Genomic DNA, 24,680 nt, shown 5'->3' with positions numbered 1-24,680 from the left:
GGAGAAGAGAGAGGAGAGGGGAGGAGAAGAGAGAGGAGGGGAGGGGAGAGAAGAGAGAGGAGGGGGAGGAGGGAGAGAAGGAGAGGGGAGGGAAGAGGAAGAGGGGAGGAGAGGGGAGGAGAAGAGAGAGGAGAGGGGAGGAGAGAGAGAGAGAGGAGGAGGGGAGGGAGAAGAGAGAGGAGAGGGGAGGAGAAGAGAGAGGAGAGGGGAGGAGAAGAGAGAGGAGAGGGGAGGAGAAGAGAGAGGAGAGGGGAGGAGAAGAGAGAGGAGAGGGGGAGGAGAAGAGAGAGGAGAGGGGAGGAGAAGAGGAGGGGAGGGGAAGAGAGAGAGGGGGGGAGGAGAAGAGAGAGGAGAGGGGAGGAGAAGAGAGAGGGGAGAGGGGAGGAAGAGAGGAGAGGGAGGAGAAGAGAGGGAGAGGGGAGGGAGAAGAGGAGGAGAGAAGGAGAGAGGAGGAGGAGAAGGAGGAGAAGAGAGAAGAGGGGGAGGAGAGGGAGGAGAAGAGAGGAGAGAGGGAGGGGAGGAGAGGAGAGAGAGGAGAGAGGGGAGGAGAAGAGAGAGGGGAGGGGAGGAGGAGAGGGAGAGAGAGAGGAGAAGAAGGAGGGGAGGAGAAGAGAGAGGAGAGGGGAGGAGAGAGAGGGGAGGGGGAGGAAGAGAGAGGGGAGGGAGAAGAGAGGGGAGGGGGAGGAGAAGAGAGGGAGGAGAAGAGGAGAAGAGAGAGGGAGGAGAGGAGAAGAGAGGGGAGGAGAGGGAGGAGAGAGAGGGAGGAGAAGAGAGGAGAGGAGAGGGGAGGAGAAGAGAGAGGAGAGGGGAGGAGAAGAGAGGAGGAGGAGAGGGTAGGAGGAGAGAGGGAAAAGGAGGAGAAGTGAGAGGAGAGGGGAGGAGGAGGAGAGAGGGAAAAGGAGGAGAAGAGAGAGGGAGGGGAGGAGAAGAGAGAGGAGAGGGGAGGAGAGAGAGAGGAGGAGAGGGAGGAGGAGAAGGAGAAAGGAGAGGGAGGAGAGGAGGAGAGGGAGGAGAAGAGAGAGGAAAAGGAGGAGAAGAGAGAGGAGAGGGGAGGAGGAGAGAGAGAGGAGAGGGAGGAGAAGAGAGAGGAGAGGGGAGGAGAAGAGAGAGAGAGGGGGGGAGGAGAAGAGAGAGGAGAGGGGAGGAGAAGAGAGAGGAGAGGGGAGGGAGAAGAGAGAGGGGAGGAAAGAAGGAGGAGAAGAGAGGGGAGGAGAGGAGAGGAGAAGAGAGGGGAGGGGAGGGAAGAAGAGGGAGAGGAGAGGAGAGGAGGAGAAGTGAGAGGAGAGGAGAGGAGAAGTGAGAGGAGAGGGGAGGAGAAGAGAGAGTGAAAAGGAGGAGAGGAGAAGAGAGAGGAGAGGGGAGGAGAAGAGAGAGGGAAACGGAGAAGAGAGAGGAGAGGGGAGGAGAAGAGAAGTGTGAGGAGAAGAGAGAGGAGTGGGGAGGAGAAGAGGGAGGAGAAGAGAGTGGAGAGGGGAGGAGAAGAGGGACGAGAAGAGAGAGGAGAGGGGGAGGAGAAGAGAGAGGATATGGTGTATCTGTAGACACACCTCCACCACACCTTCATTTCTTCACCCCGAAGGAGTAGCTGGTGAATAGCATGCTATTCTCATGCTTAAATTCAATGTCTGGGGGGTGGGGTTGACTTTCATATGCCCCTTGATATGCCCCTGGCAGGCCTTGGGTACAGGTTTACCATATAGCTCACAGACGCAAGCGCAGTACAGAGGTGTGTGTGTGTGTGTGTGTGTGTGTGTGTGTGTGTGTGTGTGTGTGTGTGTGTGTGTGTGTGTGTGTGTGTGTGTGTGTGTGTGTGTGTGTGTGTGTGTGTGTGCGTGTGCGTGTGAGTGGCCTGGGCCTGGTAGAATGTTAGCTAGGTAGGACAGTTCATGTGGAATGTCACGAGACAAATGATAGCTAGGTAATCATCAGCGTCACTTGGCCTGTCTGGGGCCATTGACTCACAATGTTACCAAGTTTAAATGAATCACTGAGACAGATAGTGGTGTTAATTGTGAGAATGGTGTTACTGGCGGTAATGGTGATGCTGGTGATAATGGTGGCAATGGCGATAGTGGTGATAATGGTGATAGTGGTAATAATAGTGGTAATGCTGATAATGGTGGTAGTGGTGCTGGTAATTCTGATGGTGATGAAGGTGGTAGTGGTGGCAATTGCGATTATGGCGGTAAAGGTGGTGGTAATGGTGATAGTGATGATAATGGTGGTAGGGGTGATAATGGTGACAATTGTGGTAGAAGTGACACCGGTGGCGATGGTGATAATGGTGTTAGTGGTGGTAATGGTGGTAGTGGCGATAATGGTGATAGTGGTGGTAATGATGATAATGGTGGTAGTGGTGGTAGTGGCGTTAAAGGTGGTAGTGGTGATAATGGTGGTAGTGGTGATAATGGTGGTAGTGGTGATGGTGGTGGTAGTGGTGATAATGGTGGTATTGGTGATAATGGTGGTAGTGGTGATAGTGGTGATAATGGTGGTAGTGGTGATAATGGTGATAGTGGTGGTAGTGGTGGTAGTGGTGATAATGGTGGTAGTGGTGTAACTTATGTGGGCCCTCTAGAGGAGCTTTATTCTTCATTATCTCATACACACAAACACACAGACACGCACACCGCTCCCCTGCATCCTTTGTAATACTAATAACCCACCTGATCCTGTGTTCTGATCCTACAGAATCACGCCCCTATCCTTAGCATGGAGCTGTCTACCAAACGGGTAAGTCTGCAGTGCTGTGTGTGTGTGTGTGTGTGTGTGTGTGTGTGTGTGTGTGTGTGTGTGTGTGTGTGTGTGTGTGTGTGTGTGTGTGTGTGTGTGTGTGTGTGTGTGTGTGTGCGCGCGCGTGCGCGTGGTCAGTAAAATACCATTCCAGTAATGATTCAAATAGATCAGGATTCCCCAACTGGGTAGTTTGATTTAACACCCCAAGATTTCTGAGCAATTAAAAACAAAATGTTTACTTAATTGTTGGACATAAAAGACTGTAAAAACACCAGACAATCAGCTCCAAGTGATTTTTATTTTGTAAATCTGTTTCCAAGTATTCCCACACATAATAGAAAGATGAGATCGTTCACAAATGTAAGCCAGGTTTGAAATGTTTTAGTCATATATTATATATTTTTGGTCTTCTTGCGGTCAATTTGCAGTCTGCAAATTATTTTAAATTATGTTTCGTTAAATTATGTTCCGCTCCCCCCCTCCGACCTTCCGCAAAAATAGTTCCACTGCTGAATCTAGTTGATGATCCCTGCTATAGAGCATCAGCACTGTTTACACATAGGTTCTCCAGCAGTAGCCTTCTTCCTAGGTTCCGGCCTTCTTCCTAGGTTCCGGCCTTCTTCCTCGGTTCCGGCCTTCTTCCTCGGTTCCGGCCTTCTTCCTCGGTTCCGGCCTTCTTCCTCGGTTCCGGCCTTCTTCCTCGGTTCCGGCCTTCTTCCTGGGTTCCGGCCTTCTTCCTCGGTTCCGGCCTTCTTCCTATGTTCCGGCCTTCTTCCTAGGTTCCGGCCTTCTTCCTAGGTTCCGGCCTTCTTCCTAGGTTCCGGCCTTCTTCCTAGGTTCCGGCCTTCTTCCTCGGTTCCGGCCTTCTTCCTAGGTTCCGGCCTTCTTCCTCGGTTCCGGCCTTCTTCCTAGGTTCCGGCCTTCTTCCTCGGTTCCGGCCTTCTTCCTCGGTTCCGGCCTTCTTCCTAGGTTCCAGCGATACCTAGTCAGTTGTACAACTGAATGCCTTAAACTGAAGGTTTTGGCCTTTCTAGGGAGCTTTTCCTAGCCACCGTGCTTCTACACCTGCATTGCTTGCTGTTTGGAGTTTTAGGCTGGGTTTCTGTACAGCACCGTGAGATATCAGCTGATGTACGAAGGGCTTTATAAATACATTTGATTTGATTTGATTTACACATAGTTTCTCCAGCAGTAGCCTACTCACAGAGACATTTGGGATAACAGGTGTAGCCACGTTGGGTATAGGTCTTGAAAATCCCACAATCCAGATTCTATGTGTAAATATTGTCCTGTACACCAGCACTTTAGAGTAATCTCAAGCACCTAAAATGAATGCGAGACTAACTTTACAAAGTGCAACGTGTCCGCTGAGAATAGGGGAAGTAAGTTCCGGGAGTGTATTTAATGAATAAATAAAAAACATAGAACAAAACAAGGAGCACGGGTAGCGGACACAGGGAACAGAGTCAATGACGCCTCGGGAAAGATCCAAAGGGAGTGACATATATGGGGAAGGAAATCAGGCAGATGATAGAGTCCAGGTGAGTCTGGTGCGCGTAATGATGGTGACAGGTGTGCGTAATAATGAGCAGCCTGACGACCTCGAACGCCAGAGAGGGAGTATACGTGACGCATTGACAGTTGTAGAAGCTACTATGACAATTCAATTCCTTGGGTCATCAATTACATTCAATATAATTAAATTCCATGAATTAAAAGTGACTTTAAATGTAAATGAAATCATCTTCCCTGCTTTGTATGTGTGTCTACAGCAACAGCTGTATGTGAGCAGTGATGAGGGAGTGGCCCAGTTACCCCTGCAGAGGTGTGAGCTGTATGGTAAAGACTGTGCTGACTGCTGTCTGGCCAGAGACCCTTACTGTGCCTGGGACGGCAACACATGCAACCGATACTTCCCCAGCAACAAGAGGTAACTACTCTACTTAGGATAAGCGTCCAGAACAGCAATTATGATCTCCACATCAAATCATTTTTGGGGGTATCAATAGTAGTAACCAATACCATCAAGCATTAAATGTTTTATACAATATATTTATTGCCAATTTTTAAAAACATTTTACATTCATACAAAATGCTGCAGTGTTACGGGCGCCAACCAGTTGTCCTGTGTTTTTTTCCGTGTTAGTTGTAACTTATTTTGTACATAATGTTTCTGCAACTGTATTTTACGGCAAAAAAGAGCTTCTGGATATCAGGACAGCGATCACTCACCTCGGATTAGACAAAGAGCTTCTGGATATCAGGACAGCGATCACTCACCTCGGATTAGACAAAGAGCTTCTGGATATCAGGACAGCGATCACTCACCTCGGATTAGACAAAGAGCTTCTGGATATCAGGACAGCGATCACTCACCTCGGATTAGACAAAGAGCTTCTGGATATCAGGACAGCGATCACTCACCTCGGATTAGACAAAGAGCTTCTGGATATCAGGACAGCGATCACTCACCTCGGATTAGACAAAGAGCTTCTGGATATCAGGACAGCGATCACTCACCTCAGATTAGACAAAGAGCTTCTGGAAATCAGGACAGCGATCACTCACCTCGGATTAGACAAAGAGCTTCTGGATATCAGGACAGCGATCACTCACCTCGGATTAGACTTAATCCGTTTTATGCCTTATGTGGCAGGCCTTGACAATTATTACAGACTACAAAGGGAAGCACAGCCGCGAGCTGCCCAGTGACACGAACCTACCAGACGAGCTAAATCACTTCAATGCTCGCTTTGAGGCAAGCAACACTGGGGCATGCATGAGAGCATCAGCTGTTCCGGACGACTGTGTGATCACGCTCTCCGTAGCTGACGTAAGTAAGACCTTTAAACAGGTCAACATTCACAAGGCTGCTGGGCCAGACGGATTACCAGGATGTGTACTCCAGGCATGTGCTGACCAACTGGCAGGTGTCTTCACTGACATTTTCAACATGTCTCTGATTAAGTCTGTAATACCTACATGTTTCAAGCAGACCACCATAGTCCCTGTGCCCAAAAACACTAAGGTAACTTGCCTAAATGACTACAGACTCGTAGCACTCACGTCTGTAGCCATGAAGTGCTTTGAAAGGTTGGTAATGGCTCACATCAACACCATTATCCCAGAAACCCTAGACCCACTCCAATTTTCACACCGCCCAAGCAGATCCACAGATGATGCAATCTCTATTGCACTCCACACTGCCCTTTCCCACCTGGACAAAAATAACACTTATGTGAGAAAGCTATTAATTGACTACAGCTCAGCGTTCAACACCATAGTACCCTCAAAGCTCATCAATACGCTAAGGATCCTGGGACTAAACACCTCCCTCTGCAACTGGATCCTGGACTTCCTGACGGGTCGCCCCCAGGTGGTGAGGGTAGGTAGCAACACATCTGCCACTGTTCCTCAATGCGGGAGCTCCCCAGGAGTGCGTGCTCAGTCCCCTCCTGTACTCCCTGTTCACCCACGACTGCACGGCCAGGCATGACTCCAACACCATCATTAAGTTTGCAGACGACACAACAGTGGTAGGCCTGATCACCGTCAACGACAAGACAGCCTATAGGGAGGAGGTCAGAGACCAGGCCAGGTGGTGCCAGAATAACAACCTATCCCTCAACGTCACCAAAGAGTAAGGAGATTATTGTGGACTACAGGAAAAGGGGGACCGAGCACGCCCCCATTCTCACCGACGGGGCTGTAGTGGGGCAGGTTGAGAGCTTCATGTTCCTTGGTGTCCACATCAACATCAAACTAGAATGGTCCAAACACACCAAGACAGTCATGAAGAGGGCACGACAAAACCTATTCCCCCTCGGGAAACTAAAAGGATTTGGCATGGGTCCTGAGATCCTCAAAAGGTTCTACAGCTGCAACATCAAGAGTTGGTTGCATCACTGCCTGGTACGGCAACTGCTCGGCCTCCGACCGCAAGGCACTACAGAGGGTAGTGCGTACGGCCCAGTACATCACTGGGGCTAAGATGCCTGCCATCCAGGACCTCTACACCAGGCGGTGTCATAGGAAGGCCCTAAAAATTGACAAAGACCCCAGCCACCCCAGTCATAGACTGTTCTCTCTACTATCGCATGGCAAGCGGTACCGGAGTACCAAGTCTAGGACAAAAAGGCTCCTCAACAGTTTTTACCCCCAAGCCATAAAACTCCTGAACATGTAATGAAATGGCTTCCGGGACTGTAAGTAAGCATTTCATTGTTATATTCAGCGCACGTGACAAATAAACTTTGATTTGATTAGATCAGCAAAAGATGACAATCGTATAAATGCTTCAAAACTACTTTTAAATGACTGCCTTGCTATCTCTGTAGACAATGACAGGCACATGTTTTTTGTGAAGGATGAACAATAATGTACTATTCTATGTTGTTGTATTTCTGTGTAGATATGATTGTGTTGCATTGTGTTGCTCTTTGTGAACCCCGAAAGAAGAACTGTTGCTATAGTAACAGCTAACGGGTATCCAACAACAAACAAACATTCTGCCACGGTTCAAAGCTATCAGAGTTATGTCATGGTTATGACATCCAGGTTATGACATCCAGGTTATGACATCCAGGTTATGACATCCAGGTTATGACATCCAGGTTATGACACCCAGGTTATGACATGCTAATGACATCCAGGTTATGACATCCATGTTATGACACCCAGGTTATGACATCCAGGTTATGACATCCAGGTTGTGACATCCAGGTTGTGACATCCAGGTTGTGACATCCAGGTTATGACATCCAGGTTGTGACATCCAGGTTGTGACATCCAGGTTGTGACATCCAGGTTGTGACATCCAGGTTATGACATCCAGGTTATGACATCCAGGTTGTGACATCCAGGTTATGACATCCAGGTTGTGACATCCAGGTTATGACACCCAGGTTATGACATCCAGGTTATGACATCCAGGTTATGACACCCAGGTTATGACATGCTTATGACATCCAGGTTATGACATCCAGGTTATGACATCCAGGTTATGACATCCAGGTTATGACATCCAGGTTATGACATCCAGGTTGTGACATCCAGGTTGTGACATCCAGGTTATGACACCCAGGTTATGACATTGTTATGACATCCAGGTTATGACATCCAGGTTATGACATCCAGGTTGTGACATCCAGGTTATGGCATGGTTATGACATCCAAGTTATGACATCCAGGTTGTGACATCCAGGTTATGACATCCAGGTTATGACATCCAGGTTATGGCATGGTTATGACATCCAGGTTATGACATACAGGTTATGACATCTAGGTTATGACATCCAGGTTGTGGCATGGTTATGACATCCAGGTTGTGACATCCAGGTTATGGCATGGTTATGACATCCAAGTTATGACATCCAGGTTGTGACATCCAGGTTGTGACATCCAGGTTATGACATCCAGGTTATGACATCCAGGTTATGGCATGGTTATGACATCCAGGTTGTGGCATGGTTATGACATCCAGGTTATGACACCCAGGTTATGACATCCAGGTTATGACATCCAGGTTATGACATCTAGGTTATGACATCCAGGTTGTGGCATGGTTATGACATCCAGGTTATGACATCCAGGTTGTGACATCCAGGTTGTGACATCCAGGTTATGACATCCAGGTTGTCTGCTATTTTATCTCCTCAGGCGAGCTCGGCGCCAGGATGTGAAACATGGGGATTCAATGAGCCAGTGTCACAATGCAGAAGATGGTAATTAGTGTGTTTGTGTGTGCGTCTACTAAATGGTTATGTCTGTCTATGATACTGCATGCCTCTTATTGCAGCTAGCGCCAGCCAGTCTCAACTCAGTAGGTAACTTAACTCATATTACTGCAGCTAGCGCCAGCCAGTCTCAACACTGTAGGTAACTTAACTCATATTACTGCAGCGAGCGCCAGCCAGTCTCAACACTGTAGGTAACTTAACTCATATTACTGCAGCTAGCGCCAGCCAGTCTCAACTCAGTATGTTAACTTAACTCATACTATTGTGGCTTTTAATGTATTAGTTTGTGCTAAGTTACAGGGCCAGCCTGCCTTAGTTCACTAGGCTCCTAGGACCATGTCAGGTGTACTGTAATATAGTTCACTTCTTTCTCCGTCTTAGATCATAATATATTAGTTTACAGTCCGTTGCAGCGCCAGTCAGCTTTCCTCCAGTTCAGTATTACCACGATGTGTGCTGATGTAACTCGTCTCGTGGTACGATACCAGACCAGCTGTAAATGTCTGGAGATTAGATGTGACTGCTCATAGGTTAATGAATTAGTCGACTCTCTGTAGCAGAGACGGCTTCGGTATGACCCAATGCTATGATCGTGTCCGACAGCTTAGCTGATGGTGAACCGTTAGTTCGCCCTCTAGTGGACCTACTGTACAGCTCTCGCTGGGTACAAGTTGCCCTCTGAGGCACAGATCTAGGGTCAATTTACCCTCCTCAAATCCTAACCTAATCCTTTGAAGGAGGATCACAAAACAGAACTCTGAACCAGATCGTGTGTACCCCCAGAACTTTGAATCAGATCGTGTGTACCCCCAGAACTCTGAATCAGATCATGTGTACCCCCAGAACTCTGAATCAGATCGTGTGTCCCCCCCGAGAACTCTGAATCAGATCATGTCCCTCCCCCCCAGAACTCTGAATCAGATCGTGTCCACCCCCCCTCCCCCTCAGAACTCTGAATCAGATCGTGTCCCCCCCTCCCCCTCAGAACTCTGAATCAGATCGTGTGTCCCCCTCCCCCCAGAACTCTGAATCAGATCGTGTCCCCCTCCCCCAGAACTCTGAATCAGATCGTGTCCCCCTCCCCCAGAACTCTGAATCAGATCGTGTCCCCCTCCCCCAGAACTCTGAATCAGATCGTGTCCCCCCTCCCCCAGAACTCTGAATCAGATCGTGTCCCCCCCTCCCCCAGGACTCTGAATCAGATCGTGTCCCCCCCGCCCCCAGGACTCTGAATCAGATCGTGTCCCCCTCCCCCAGGACTCTGAATCAGATCGTGTCCCACCCTCCCCCCAGGACTCTGAATCAGATCGTGTCCCCCCCCCCCCAGGACTCTGAATCAGATCGTGTCCCCCTCCCCCAGAACTCTGAATCAGATCGTGTCCCCCCCCCCCCAGAACTCTGAATCAGATCGTGTCCCCCTCCCCCAGGACTCTGAATCAGATCGTGTCCCCTCCCCCAGAACTCTGAATCAGATCGTGTCCACCCCCTCCCCTCAGAACTCTGAATCAGATCGTGTCCCCCCTCCCCCTCAGAACTCTGAATCAGATCGTGTCCCCCTCCCCCAGAACTCTGAATCAGATCGTGTGTCCCCCTCCCCCCAGAACTCTGAATCAGATCGTGTCCCCCCTCCCCCAGAACTCTGAATCAGATCGTGTGTCCCCTTCCCCCAGAACTCTGAATCAGATCGTGTCCCCCCTCCCCCAGGACTCTGAATCAGATCGTGTCCCCCCTCCCCCAGGACTCTGAATCAGATCGTGTCCCCCTCCCCCAGGACTCTGAATCAGATCGTGTCCCCCTCCCCCAGAACTCTGAATCAGATCTTGTCCCCCCCAGAACTCTGAAGCAGTGACATAACTTTTAACAGCTCCTGTTTCCTGCCTTCCAGGTTCTGAGTCAGTGGAGCTGAAAGTGATCTATGGGGTGCAGAGCAGCTCAACCTTCCTAGAGTGTATGCCCAGATCCCAACAGGCTACAGTCAAGTGGACAGTTCAGTCGTCACACACTCGCACTAGCAGAGAGGTGAGGGAACATTGATCTTCTCATTCATTATTGAATCATTGACTAATATTCATCTAATAATAAACTTTTTCTTGTCTTGCCCTGCTGTCCTTGTTCAGCTGTTCCAGAGCGAGGATCGTATGGTCCACATGAAGCGAGGTCTCCTGGTGCAGCGGCTGGAGCCAGGGGACGCTGGCCTCTACACCTGTACCACCCTGGAGCACTCCTTCTCCCAGGTTCTGGCCCGCTACAACCTCCAGGTCATACCCCAGCAGAGCATGACAGCATCCCAGGCCAGGGTATCTGATTCTGGGGCCGGAGGGGCAGGGCTGAGGGGGGGCCCTGGGAGCCACACCCAGAGACACACCAAGCTCCTCAGGAACTACAAGGACCTGCACATGGTGGGCATGGCGAGCATGAGCGCAACCGAGTACTGTGAGCAGCTGTGGTACCGGGAGAAGAAGAAGCTACGCCAGTTGAAGTGGAAACAGACCCAGGTGGACAACGGCAAGGCCAGGGTGCGACGGCACGACTCCACCGAGGAAACCCCACTACAATAACCAGCTGGGGCTGGGGCTGAGGATGGGGCTGGAGATGGGGCTAGGGATGGGGCTGGAGATGGGGGTGGGGATGGGGGTGGGGATGGGGCTGGGGGTGGGGATGGGGGTGGAGATGGGGATGGACAGAGATGTGGGCTGCGTCCCACTTCTCCACGGTTTTTCCTGATATGTGCACTTTCACTCATGGATATAACAATGGTATAAAAACTCCATCCAGCCAATGCTTACACCGAGCCCGTGCCTTGAAATCCGTGACAGCTAGTGTGCAAGTGCACACTTCATGTACAAGGGTGGATAATCAGCAAGTAGCCTTGGAGATAAAGAGAATGTATGAACACTACAGTAATACAGACTTTATTTGAACAGACAAAACATTAAGAACACCTTCCTAATATGTGTTGAAAGCGGTGTCGAAAGCGTTCCACAGCGTTCCACAGGGATGCTGGCCCGTGTTGACTCTCATGCTTCCCACTGTTGTGTCAACTTGGCTGGATGTTCTTTGGGTGGTGGACCATTCTTGATACACACGGGAAACGGTTGAGCGTGGAAAAACCCAGCAGCGATGCAGTTCTTGACGTACTCAAACCTGTGCCCCCGGCACCTACTACCATATACCCCGTTCAAAGGCACTTAAATCTTTTGTCTACCCCTTCACCCTCTGAATGACACACATACAGTACTGATCAAACGATTTAGAACACCGACTCATTCAAGGATTTTTTCTTTATTTTTACTATTTTCTACATTGTAGAATAATAGTGAAGACATCAAAACTATGAAATGACACATATGGAATCATGTAGTAACCCAAAACAAAAATGTGTTAAGTCAAAATATATTTTATATTTGAGATTCTTCAAATAGCCACCATTTGGATTTAACAAGTGACATCAATAAGGGATCATAGCTGATCTCCTGGATTCACCTGGTCAGTCTGTTAAATCGAAAAAGCAGGTGTTCCTAATGTTTTGTCTACTCTGTGTCTTAGCTTAATAATATTGTTATTATCAGTTAACCTTTGTCCCACAGAATAATGTGTATGATATGATATTTTAGATTTACATTACTCCTCAATCATCCCCTGTATTCTGTGTAGACAGGATTTCGACCCGAAACGTTTGTTATTGCGCTCTGGACTGGTGAGTTTGTTACCAAATAAAGACAGGACAGACCGTTCTCTGCCACATGTGTTGTGGGGGGCGGGGGAGGGGGGGAGGGGGTGTTATTTGCTCCATCATCACAACCACAGGTGTACTGGAACTTCAGAGCTGTGAGGGGAAATGAGTTGGGCCACTCTGTTGCGCAACCAAGGATGTTCCCTCCATCTCCTTCCTTCCTTCCTTCCTTCCTTCCTGGCAGAGTAGTGGAGAAACATTGAGACTGAGAAGCCTCCTTTTACATTAGAAGAGTTAATTTTAGATAAATTCAAAAATAGTTTATTTCAGATATATATAACAATTGTTTTTTGTTGCAAAACACTATATATACAGTATTTAGCTGGAATGGAATGTTCCTATCCTTTATATTTAACATATAAATTCTAAGAGTTTATTTACAAAACAATATATCCATCAATTTTTCATGTGTTTTTTTATTCCATCAGAAATAAATGCTTATGGGGTACCTTTGTGTAAAGTATTACTGTCCTCGTAGATGTTCAATGTGTATAACAATTGGTTTAGTTGCCAAGATCTGTATATCCATGGTTTAGCTGGAATGTTCCTATCCTGTATATTTCACGTATATATTCAACACATGAATCTAGCCTCATTCTATAGTGTTTGGTTAGAGTTAGGTCTCATCCCAAATGACACTCTGTCCCCTATATAGTGTACAAATTGTGACCAGAACCCAGATCTCATATTATTGTATTAAATCCTGTTTAACTACAGTATATATATATATATATATATATATATATATATATATATATATATATATATATATATATACATATATATATACATGTATATTTTTTTATGTTGGATGTATCATTTGTACAGCTCTTTATTAAAAATAAAAATAATAATAAAAGTAATTATTTGTCACATTTGACTGTGTAAAACCTTGCAGTGCCACTTTTTTTCTCTGAGAGTGAGGTGGATATATCTCATTATACCTAAATGTGATGGTTTGTCTCTCTGAACCCATCTAGTGATAGTTGTTTTAAAAATTATATACAGACAGATAAACCTACAAACATTGATCTAATTCCAAAATATGCTTGGCTTTGAAGCTGAAGCGTCACAGATTGAAATGTATCATGGTCATTTCATATTGAGCCGACATATGCACTGTTTACTGTGAATGCATTCTCCATGCCTTTACATTTCAATTACGCTAAAGCTGAACTTCCGCAGTGCACATTGAATAGAGCCCTCAGGCTAACATTTCCAGACGGCATGGTATCCTGTATCAATTAGGCCGCTGGTTGAATAGTCAGTCTGTCAGACAGAGCTATGGACAGTGTGGTTATTTTTGACTGGTAAAATCAAAGGTTCTCAGCATCTGGAGAGAATGAACACACACAAACACGCACACACACACACACACACAAACATGCACACACATACACAAACACACACACGCGTACACACACACGCGTACACACACACGCGTACACACACACACGCATACACACACACACGCGCGTACACACACACGCGTACACACACACGCATACACACGCGTACACACTGAGGCAGGTTTTCCTCTAACTCTTGACCTGGGCTTTCCTCCTTTCAGATTTCTTTAAACACTGAATGGCTTTCGAATGGGTATCGAGTGTTCCTGAATGTTTCAGTCTTAAATCTGTTTTGAAATCAAAGATACGGTTTGAATATTTTTTTGTCCATGACTCCAAAACAATTGACTGAGCTTTAGGAATTTTGACCCCCTCCCCCCAAACAAAAGACTGTCCAGATGAATCCTGGTGAAATCTTTGATCCCTTATTGATGTCACTTGTTCAATTCACTTCAGTCAGTGTCAATTAAGGGGAGGAGACAAGTTAAATAAGGATTTTTAGGCCTTGAGACAATTGAAGGGGTGGGGTGCAACTCAATATTAGTAATGTGTTCTTAATGTTTTGTACACTCAGTGTATTTTGCCCTAAGAGTTGTGCAAAGTTGGTAGAATCTTATTCACCATGATTCACAGCTGTAATGGCTGCCAAAGGTGTTTCCACCAGATAGGGTGTGAAGACGTGCGATTAAGAAATCTTTGTTTTGTATTTTTTATTTTATTAATTTAGAAAATTGTCTATAATTTGATAAGCCCTGGTAATCAGCACAGATCTCATAATTCAACAGTAGTGTGACCGACCGGGTATCAAACCCTAGTGCAAACGACCGTACATTGAAAAAATACGAATTTCCAACGCCTTGTGCTCACTGAATGGACATGTTCCACCGTGTGACTTGTTGTTTATCGTATAGTTATCACCATCTAGTGTTGGTTTTTTGTACACTGCACAACTGACTTGTTGACGTGTCATTTGTTTTTCATTATGTAGTAGTCATCGTTTAATAAGCAAGGTTGCAGTTTATTTATCCTATTAATGTGTACGTTATCTTTATATATGAGTCAAAGGAGTATATTATAAAGCTGTACGGTGAGACACCCTTCCAGTAGCTACTAGTATGTTGCTTCTCTACACATCACGAAGGGGAATGGTTTGGTGATTCATTAGCATAAAATGTAGTTATCATAATTTCATGTCATAACGCCTTTCTTAATGGAGGTAAGACTGCTATGTTAAAAAGGAACGATTGATTTCAGAATGTGGACACATTACCTCTCTCTTCGTGAGATAGGTCTACACATTGTTGAACAAACTAAATAATTGCAAGTATGACTATAATTTAAAAGCCACCCATTCACATACAAACAATTGATTAGCTAAGTAAATAAACTCGATAATATATTAGTGAATGAACATCCCACAAACTGACACTGTTCACGTCATGATGACTAACCATTTAGACAAAAAAATAAATATATATATATTATTTTTTAATCACACGATGGTTGTGATTGTTTTGTTTTTTTACATTTTATAATAATAATTAAAAAAAATCTACAAATATTTTCCTGATTATAAAAAAAGTATAAATACAAAGTTAGAACGATAATAAGGAGATAGAATTGGAGCGGAATAAAACGTCGATGACGTCATCAAAAGTCGCCATGTGTCTGTGACGTTTCCAGCGTGCCGCCGTGAGTGAAGTTTGCGAAATAAACATGTGAAACTTTCGCTTATATTAATAGATCGTTTCCACCCCCCCTTCATACCAACCAACCTATTCGTCAAATTCACAACAATACGTTTGAGCTACAGTTATCTTCTGCAACTAAAAAAAAAGGTAGGCAATCCAGGTGTTTAAAAGCAGTGCACTTGAGTGATCCTGTCGTGACACGACTCCCTTGTTTTTCGGTATGAGCGACTCGTGCGTGCTCGGTAACGTTTGCTGGCTTGTGTTGGGAACACATTGTTAAACAATCCAGTGATCTGATAGTGCACTAACTGCCTAGCTATATACGCCGCACCTAGTATGAGTTAGGAAGAAATCAAAAGCAGCCTAGCTTGCTACGCTAATTTACCTAACAGTTGGCTGGGAACGTTATTTACGCCAAGTTGTTTCCACACAAACACAATGCTAGCGTTAGTTAGCCACCTGTTGGATGTCTTTTTGCTAGCTAGAGCTACCACATTGACACACTTATCTTGTTTCTCTCCCAACTAACTACTCGTTAGTTAGACATCTAACTACTTAACTAACTAGTTACGCAGTACTCTTGCTCCCCGTCGACTGACTACTTAGTTTACGTCACGTCGTTTGTCCAAGTAACTAATTATCCAGCTTAAACGTGACTAGTAAGCTAGATCAAACTGCGTTGATCAGTTCAGACCTCGACATCGAGTAGCTAACGAGTGACTTTAGCTACTGTTTTCACTCTTAACGTTAATCTAGACATTTGCAGAGAGTGAAATGTCAGGATGACATTCAAGATCTAATATCAGAGTCTGGGTAAACAGGGTTGTAAACACTCGTCGAGTTGTCGTCTCTCATGTACCATCTCAGAACTTAATCATCCTGTATTGTACATCTTCTCTTTCTCTCTCTCTCACTGTGCCCTCCATCTCTCAGGTAAAAAAACAAACATGACCTCTCCTGCTGTGCTGGTGGACGCCAAGGCAGAGCTGACCTCTCTGCTGGACCAATGGGAGACGGAGCAGCAAGGAAGCACTGATGACCTGGTCTCCATCCTCACCAAGTCAGTAACACCAACTAGCTAATAATGGAAAAGACTAGTGGGAGACTTTTTTTTTTTTTTGTATAGGCCTGTTGCTGTTTATGTCCATCCGTTGCTGTTGCGTAAACATGACAAAAGTCATCTTCTATTCTTCATATGACAGACAGTTGATAATTCATGTTTTCTTTGCGTGTGTTAGAATCTCTGAGCTGGTAGAGCGCGAGACAGAGGAGTATCATAAAGCTGATCCTGATCCATTTGATGACCGACATCCAGGACGAGCAGACCCAGAATGCATGTTGGGACATTTACTCAAAATCCTCTTCAAGAATGACGACTTCACAAACGCGGTAAGAATTGAGGCTACTGTCAATACAAATTGAACTACACTTCTATTACGTTAATTAGACTGCTGAGGCCTGTGACTGTGTTAACCCTGTGTCTGACCTCTCCCTCTAGTTGCTGAATAGCTATGTGATGACCAGTAGAGAGCTGTCCATGAACACGGCAGCGTGTCGTCTGCTACAGAACATAATGCCAGGTCTGGAGACAGCTGTGGTGTTCCAGGAGAAGGTACTGATTAATCAGAATGGCCAATTAATTAGGGCCGATTTCAAGTTTTCATAACAATCGGAAATCGGTATTTTGGGGTTGACCGATTTGGTGATAAAAAAAAATATTTAGCAGGTGCGTAAACCTTAATTCAAACAGCACTTTCGTGCGTTTTGCCAGCAGCACTTCGTTGTGCGTCAAGCATTCCTCTGTTTATGACTTCAAGCCTATCAACTCCCGAGATGAGGCTGGTGTAACCGAAGTGAAATGTCTAGCTAGTTAGCGCTCTCTAATAGCGTTTCAAACGTCACTCGTTCTGAGCCTGTGGTTGTTCCCCTTGCTCTGCATGGGTAATGCTGCTTCGAGGGTGGCTGTTGTGTTGCTGGGTCGAGCCCAGGGAGGAGCGAGGAGAGGGACGGAAGCTATACCTTGACACTGGCAATACTAAAGTGCCTATAAGAACATCTAATAGTCAAAGGTTAATGAAATACAAATGGTATAGAGGGAAATAGTCCTATACTTCCTATAATAACTACAACCTAAAACTTCTTACCTGGGAATATTGAAGACTCGTGTTAAAAGGAACCACCAGCTTTCATATGTTCTCATGTTCTGAGCAAGGAACTGAAACGTTAGCTTTCTTACATGGCACATATTGCACTTTTACTTTCTTCTCCAACACTTTGGTTTTGCATTATTTAAACCAAATTGAACATGTTTCATTATTTACTTGAGGCTAAATTGATTTTATTGATGTATTATATTAAGTTAAAATAAGTGTTCATTCAGTATTGTTGTAATTATCATTACAAATAAATGTAAATAAAAATGGCCGATTTAAACGGTATCGGCTTTTTGGTCCTCCAATAATCGGGATCGGCGTTGAAAAATCATAATCGGTCGACCTCTAGAAGGTACTGTACTGTCATTCAGACAGCTGTGGTGTTACAGGAGGAGGTACTGTTATTGTCAATCTCCTAGCATCCTTGACTAGTTCCATTGCCCCCCCCCCCCCCTCCCGGTCATAATATTATATTTGGGGGGGGGGTAATCGAGAAGGAACGCTGCTGTCATTTGTATCTAAACATCATAGTTAGAAATCTAATTGAATCCATTATGGAAACAAGTCGTTTTTCCTACACGCACACAGTCCCCTTGTGAATGTTGTAAAGCCCTGTTTTGAAATGCTGTGGATGTGCTCTCTAGACTAACTGTCTGTGTGTGTTGAAACAGGAGGGTCTGGTTGAGAAGCTGTTTAAATGGGCCCAGGAGGCAGAGCAGCCTCTGTGTATCTATGCTACAGGGCTACTGGCCAGAGCGATGGAGAACCAGGAGATAGCTACCAACTACAGGGATGACAACTCTAAACTGGTTAGTGTACACAGGCACACGTTGTTGTTGTTGTTGTTTGAGATGTTGTTGATGCTGTTGTTGTTGATGTTTGAGATGTGGTTCATAGACGATGCTTCAATGTAAACCTTGGTGTCTCAGGTGCCACTAATGCTGATGCGGCTACGTGAGCTGCAGGATAAAGACTCAAAGAGTCGTCAGGCCTTAAAACACCCCAGTCCAAAGAAGGCTCCTCAGTCCCTCCAGTCTGTAGCAGAGGAACCTACAGACGGAGACGCCGAGGAGGAAGAGGGCAGCACATCTCAGAATACAGCAACGGATAACATGGAGGAAGATGAGGAGGAGGAGGAGGAAGAGGAGAAGAAGAAAAAAGAGAGAGGAAGAGAGACAACATGTAGTAGTAGTAGTAGTAGTTGTAGCAGGCCTGCGTGGTCCAGGCCCAAGCCCTCGTTCCACTTGGGTAAGGCCCAGAAGACCAGCAGCTGTGTATCGGTGAAGCCCATTCCAGACCCCCTGTACCAGCCAGGCCCAGGCCCCGAGACCAGCCTGGGAGAGCCTGAAACCAGGGGGCAGGAGTCTGGAGGAGGACTGGGGAGGAAGAGAACAGCCAGGGAGAATGGAAGGAAAGTCAAACAGGTGAGACCCACCAGGCTGTTTTCTGAAATAACATACTTTTCCCTGTAGTGCAATATTTCTGACCAGGGCTTTTTTCAGACTCGCACCCTGTTGTTGTACCGGGTCTTGTACCGGGTCTTGTACCGGGTCTTGTACCGGGTCTTGTACCGGGTCTTGTGTATCGTCTTCATATACAGCTGCAAATCAAATCAAATGGCTGCTTTTTTTTTTTGTAGGGATATTTAACCTCGTCTGAATCCACACAGAAAGTCCACTTCGCCACCCCTTCCATGGATCCAGAGAGAGGCTTGTCCTGCTGTGCCGGTAGTGACCAGTCTAACAGTAGCTGGTCAGAGATCAGCTCCTGGGTGATTGGGGGAAACTACCGGCTGTACCCCCTCACCCCTGCTATAGAGCAACGCCTCATCCTCCAGTACCTCACACCCCTGGGAGATTACCAGGAGGTAAGGACTGGACCCTTATCTCTCACTCACACAGATTTTAAGGACCCCCATCACCACTTAACATTGGTCCCACTTCCTGTAATTTGATCCCTGATTTGCATGTATTTGCATTGTAGGTATATGAGCAAGTATAGTGTTGGTCATAAACAAAGTACTTTATAAATTATATACTTTTTTTTTAAGCCATTCTACATGTCAGTCACTTAACTGGTCAATATAAGCTTTTGAATAAATCTATTTTATGTGCTTTGAGGACTTTAACCAACTGTTATGTTCTCACTGCCCCGCCCCTCCCCCTGGACCCCCTGGAGCTGCTAGCTGTGTTCATGCAGATGGACACCAGAGAGCTTCTCATGCACTACATTGACCTGAAACACACCAACGATGTCCAGCTCACCTTCGACTCACTCCTGGTAATCATCATCACTGATCTCATTGTTTAGCATTAGTGCCTCTTTCCAGATCTTCACATGTTTACGGTTGTATTTCCAATGACGACATTGTTATTCCCTATTAGGTGAATTGGTGAATTTTTTTATTTTTTATTTTTTTTTGCCAGGTAGTCATTACCTGTAGAGAATAAGGGCTGTTTTTTAGCCAGCTAGTCATTACCTGTAGAGAATAAGGGTTGTTTTTTATCCAGGTAGTCATTACCTGTAGGGAATAAGGGCTGTTTTTTAGCCAGCTAGTCATTACCTGTAGGGAATAAGGGCAGTTTTTTAGCCAGCTAGTCATTACCTGTAGGGAATAAGGGCTGTTTTTTAGCCAGCTAGTCATTACCTGTAGAGAATAAGGGCTGTTTTTTATCCAGCTAGTCATTACCTGTAGAGAATAAGGGCTGTTTTTTATCCAGCTAGTCATTACCTGTAGGGAATAAGGGCTGTTTTTAGCCAGCTAGTCATTACCTGTAGAGAATAAGGGCTGTTTTTTAGCCAGCTAGTCATTACCTGTAGAGAATAAGGGCTGTTTTTTAGCCAGCTAGTCATTACCTGTAGGGAATAAGGGTTGTTTTTTATCCAGCTAGTCAGAACCTGTAGAGTAGAGAATATGGGTTGTTATTTAGCCAGCTAGTCATTACCTGTAGAGTAGAGAATATGGGTTGTTATTTAGCCAGCTAGTCATTACCTGTAGAGAATATGGGTTGTTATTTAGCCAGCTAGTCATTACCCGTAGAGAATAAAGGAAACGGACTGAAAGCTCAAGGCGGGAAACTCCCTTAGAAACAGAGAAGGATTAGGAGACTCACAACATGAGTATCTGAATAACCTGACAGTAGCAGATCAGCTGTGTCTGTGTGTCTGTGATAAGACCATTTTGAAGGCCCGAACGGCTGGGTTCTGCTCGCATAGAGATAGTGTCTGAATGTTGTCGTAACGGATGTCGTTTGCTCTGCTCTCTCTCTGCTCTCTCTCTGCTCTCTCTCTGCTCTCTCTCTGCTCTCTCTCTGCTCTCTCTCTGCGCTCTCTCTGCGCTCTCTCTGCTCTCTCTCTGCGCTCTCTCTGCTCTCTGCGCTCTCTGCGCTCTCTCTGCGCTCTCTCTCTGCTCTCTCTCTGCTCTCTCTCTGCTCTCTCTCTCCAGTACCTCGCCTCCCTGCTCCTGCACAAGAAGTTTGCTGCTGACTTCATAGCTCATGGAGGAGTACAGAAGCTGCTGGAAATCCCCAGACCCTCCATGGCTGCCACTGGGGTGTCACTGTGTCTCTACTACCTAGCTTATAACCAGGACGCCATGGAGAGGGTAGGAGTCAAATACAGTGGATTGCGAAAGTATCCAACCTCCCCCTTGGCATTTTTCCTATTTTGTTGCCTTACTTACATTCTGGAATTAAAATAGTTTTTTGGGGGGGGGGGTGTTGTATCATTTGATTTACACAACATGCCTACCACTTAGAAGATGCAAAATGATTATAATATAATTACAATAGAGACACCTTTTGCAGCAATTACAGCTGCAAGTCTCTTGGGGTATGTCTCTACAAGCTTGGCACATCAAGCCACTGGGATTTTTGCCCCTTCTTCAAGGCAAAACTGCTCCAGCTCCTTCAAGTCGGATGGGTTCCACTGGTGTACAGCGATCTAAGTCATACTACAGATTCTCAATTGGATTGAGGTCTGGGCTTTGACAAGGTCATTCCAAGACATTTAACTGTTCCCCTTAAACCACTCGAGTGTTGCTTTAGCAGTATGCTTAGGGTCATTGTCCTGCTGGAAGGTCAACCTCCAGTCTCACATCTCTAGAAGACTGAAACAGGTTTCCCTCAATATTTTCCCAGTAAAAAAATCCATCATTCCTTCAATTCTGACCAGTTTCCCAGTTCCTGCCTATGGAAAAACATCCCCCGCAGCATGATGGTGCCAACAGCACGCTTCACTGTGGGGATGATGTTCTCGGGGTGATGAGAGGTATTGGGTTTGCGCCAGACATAGTGTTTTCCTTGATGGCCAAAAAGCTACATTTTAGTCTCATCTAACCAGAGTACCTTCTTCCATATGTTTGGGTAGTCTCCCACATGCCTTTTGGCGAACACCAAACGTGTTTGCTTATTTATTTCTTTAAGCAATGGCTTTTTTTCTGGCCACTCTTCTGTAAAGCCCAGCTCTGTGGAGTGTAGGGCTTAAAGTGGTCCTATGGACAGATACTCTAATCTCCACTGTGCAGCTTTACAGCTCCTCCAGGGTTCTCTTTGGTCTCCTTGTTGCCTCTCTGATTAACGCCCTCCTTGCCTGGTCTGTGAGTTTAGGTGGGCGACCCTCTCTTGGCAGGTTTGTTGTGGTGCCATATTCTTTCCATTCTTTAATAATGGATTTAATGGTGCTCCGGGGGATGTTCAATGTTTCTGATATTTTTTTATAACCCAACCCTGATCTGTACTTCTCCACAACTTTGTCCCTGACCTGTTTGGAGAACTCCTTGATCTTCATGGTGCCCCTTGCTTAGTGGTGTTGCAGACTCGGGGGCCTTTAATTACGAATTGGTTGAAAAATACTGAGATCATGAGACAGATCATGTGACACTTAGATTGCTCACAGGTGGACTTTATTTAACTAATTCTGTGACTTCTGAAGGTAATTGGTTGCACCAGATCTTATTTAAGGGCTTCATAGCAAAGGGGGGTGAAAACATATGCACGCATCACTTTTCTGTTTTTTTTTATTTCGTTATTTTTTTCCATTTCACTTCACCAATTTGGACTATAGAGGGTGAATACAAAACACAACCCACTTTATTTATTTATTTATTTCGTTTCACTTCACCATTTAGGACTATTTTGTGTACGTCCATTACATGGAATCCAAATAAAAACCCATTCAAATTACAGGTTGTAATGCAACTAAATAGGGAAAAAAACACCAAGGGAGATGAATACTTTTGCGAGGCCCTGTTTACACACACACTTACCCCACACAGTAGCAAATCCACATTCAACTACCAAAATGAAACCTCATTGGGTGTCATTTTGTTTGCTGTCACATGACTTGAAACATATAACTGTGTAGGTGTGTCTGTTACCTGACTGTCTCTCCCTCCTACAGGTGTGTCTGTTACCTGACTGTCTCTTCTTCCTACAGGCGTATCTGTTACCTGACTCTCTCCCTTCTACAGGTGTGTCTGTTACCTGACTGTCTCTTCTTCCTACAGGTGTGTCTGTTACCTGACTCTCTCCCTTCTACAGGTGTGTCTGTTACCTGACTGTCTCTTCTTCCTACAGGTGTGTCTGTTACCTGACTCTCTCCCTTCTACAAGTCTCTTCTTCCTACAGGTGTGTCTGTTACCTGACTCTCTCCCTTCTACAAGTGTGTCTGTTACCTGACTGTCTCTTCTTCCTACAGGTGTGTCTGTTACCTGACTGTCTCTTCTTCCTACAGGTGTGTCTGTTACCTGACTCTCTCCCTTCTACAAGTGCGTCTGTTACCTGACTGTCTCTCCCTCCTACAGGTGTGTCTGTTACCTGACTGTCTCTTCTTCCTACGGGTGTGTCTGTTACCTGACTGTCTCTTCTTCCTACAGGTGTGTCTGTTACCTGACTCTCTCCCTCCTACAGGTGTCTGTTACCTGACTGTCTCTTCTTCCTACAGGTGTGTCTGTTACCTGACTGTCTCTCCCTCCTACAGGCATGTCTGTTACCTGACTGTATGTCCCTCCTACAGGTGTGTCTGTTACCTGACTGTATGTCCCTCCTACAGGCGTGTCCGTTACCTGACTGTCTCTCCCTCCTACAGGCGTGTCTGTTACCTGACTGTCTCTTCCTGCTACAGGTGTGTCTGTTACCTGACTGTCTCTCCCTCCAACAGGTGTGTCTGTTACCTGACTGTCTGTCCCTCCTACAGGTGTGTCTGTTACCTGACTGTCTCTCCCTCCTACAGGTGTGTCTGTTACCTGACTGTCTGTCCCTCCTACAGGTGTGTCTGTTACCTGACTGTCTGTCCCTCCTACAGGTGTGTCTGTTACCTGACTGTCTCTCCCTCCTACAGGTGTGTATGCTGCCGGACATTGTGCTGTCAGACATGGTGGGCTATGCCTTGTGGCTCCTGGAGTGTTCCCACGCGTCGGGCTGCTGCCACACCACCATATTCTTCTCCATCTCCTTCTCATTCAGAGCCATACTGCAGCTGTTTGACCACCAGGATGGCCTCAGGAGACTAGTCAACCTGGTGAGTAGGGGTGAGAGACAGGGGAGATTGGCTCTGAATGAGAGAACCTTACTGCAGTCATCAGTACAGTCAACCTCGCGAGTAGGGTGAGAGAAGGGGAGATTGGCTCTGAGAGAGAGTGGAGCTCCAGTAGTCTAGATTGGCTCTGAATGAGAGAGTAGAGCTCCAGTAGTCTAGATTGGCTCTGAATGAGAGAGTAGAGCTCCAGTAGTCTAGATTGGCTCTGAGAGAGAGTGGAGCTCCAGTAGTCTAGATTGGCTCTGAGTGAGAGAGTGGAGCTCCAGTATTCGAGATTGGCTCTGAGTGAGAGAGTAGAGCTCCAGTAGTCTAGATTGGCTCTGAGAGAGAGTGGAGCTCCAGTAGTCTAGATTGGCTCTGAGTGAGAGAGTGGAGCTCCAGTATTCGAGATTGGCTCTGAGTGAGAGAGTGGAGCTCCAGTAGTCTAGATTGGCTCTGAGTGAGAGAGTGGAGCTCCAGTATTCGAGATTGGCTCTGAGTGAGAGAGTGGAGCTCCAGTAGTCTAGATTGGCTCTGAATGAGAGAGTAGAGCTCCAGTAGTCCCCCTTGCAGTATTTCCACTGCCTAGCTTCTGTTGTCCCTGGGCTACTGATTTCAGAGGACAGTTGTGATGTCAGAGGACCTTGATATTGCTTTCCTTTTGTAGCGTCACAGCCCTGAAGGTGCGGTCGCTAAGTTTAATTTGTGAAGAAAACGTTCTCTCGTCAGGACTGTGTTTTTTTTTGTCCCCTCTGACCCATGAC

At 46.1% G+C, this 24,680-nt stretch overlaps 2 protein-coding genes across 2 annotated transcripts in view; both read left to right on the top strand.

Moving 5' to 3' along the window:
• The first annotated feature begins 2,657 nt into the window (after window positions 1-2,657).
• On the top strand, window positions 2,658-11,076 carry LOC135528138 (semaphorin-3D-like). The gene is made up of 5 exons (XM_064956998.1): window positions 2,658-2,733; window positions 4,509-4,666; window positions 8,395-8,459; window positions 10,360-10,493; window positions 10,592-11,076. Exons 1-5 carry the CDS (start codon window positions 2,713-2,715, stop codon window positions 11,030-11,032), a joined length of 819 nt encoding a protein of 272 aa, XP_064813070.1. The 5' UTR covers window positions 2,658-2,712; the 3' UTR covers window positions 11,033-11,076.
• Window positions 11,077-15,208: 4,132 nt separating this feature from the next.
• The window catches only part of LOC135540422 (DDB1- and CUL4-associated factor 1-like), a 37,787-nt gene continuing 28,315 nt past the window's right edge, over window positions 15,209-24,680 (top strand). The window contains exons 1-10 of the mRNA XM_064967045.1: window positions 15,209-15,394; window positions 16,181-16,307; window positions 16,486-16,636; window positions 16,746-16,859; window positions 18,072-18,209; window positions 18,330-18,824; window positions 19,070-19,267; window positions 19,579-19,680; window positions 20,846-21,004; window positions 23,740-23,919. Coding sequence (XP_064823117.1) covers window positions 16,195-16,307; window positions 16,486-16,636; window positions 16,746-16,859; window positions 18,072-18,209; window positions 18,330-18,824; window positions 19,070-19,267; window positions 19,579-19,680; window positions 20,846-21,004; window positions 23,740-23,919 — 1,650 coding nt within the window. The 5' untranslated portion in view covers window positions 15,209-15,394; window positions 16,181-16,194. The remainder of the gene's footprint in view (window positions 15,395-16,180; window positions 16,308-16,485; window positions 16,637-16,745; window positions 16,860-18,071; window positions 18,210-18,329; window positions 18,825-19,069; window positions 19,268-19,578; window positions 19,681-20,845; window positions 21,005-23,739; window positions 23,920-24,680) is intronic.

The sequence above is a fragment of the Oncorhynchus masou genome, chromosome 5, assembly GCF_036934945.1.
Source record: "Oncorhynchus masou masou isolate Uvic2021 chromosome 5, UVic_Omas_1.1, whole genome shotgun sequence".
Taxonomy (NCBI): domain Eukaryota; kingdom Metazoa; phylum Chordata; class Actinopteri; order Salmoniformes; family Salmonidae; genus Oncorhynchus; species Oncorhynchus masou.
Note: the sequence above shows the minus strand (reverse complement) of the source record. Positions and strands in the feature narration are given on the sequence as shown.

What these genes read in the sequence shown, in the direction of transcription:
- LOC135528138 (XM_064956998.1), top strand. Translation starts at nt 2,713, where the DNA reads ATGGAGCTGTCTACCAAACGG. An exon ending in TACTTCCCCAGCAACAAGAG is followed by an intron (nt 4,667 to 8,394) that starts GTAACTACTCTA and finishes TTATCTCCTCAG; the next exon opens with GCGAGCTCGGCGCCAGGATG. An exon ending in ACACTCGCACTAGCAGAGAG is followed by an intron (nt 10,494 to 10,591) that starts GTGAGGGAACAT and finishes GTCCTTGTTCAG; the next exon opens with CTGTTCCAGAGCGAGGATCG.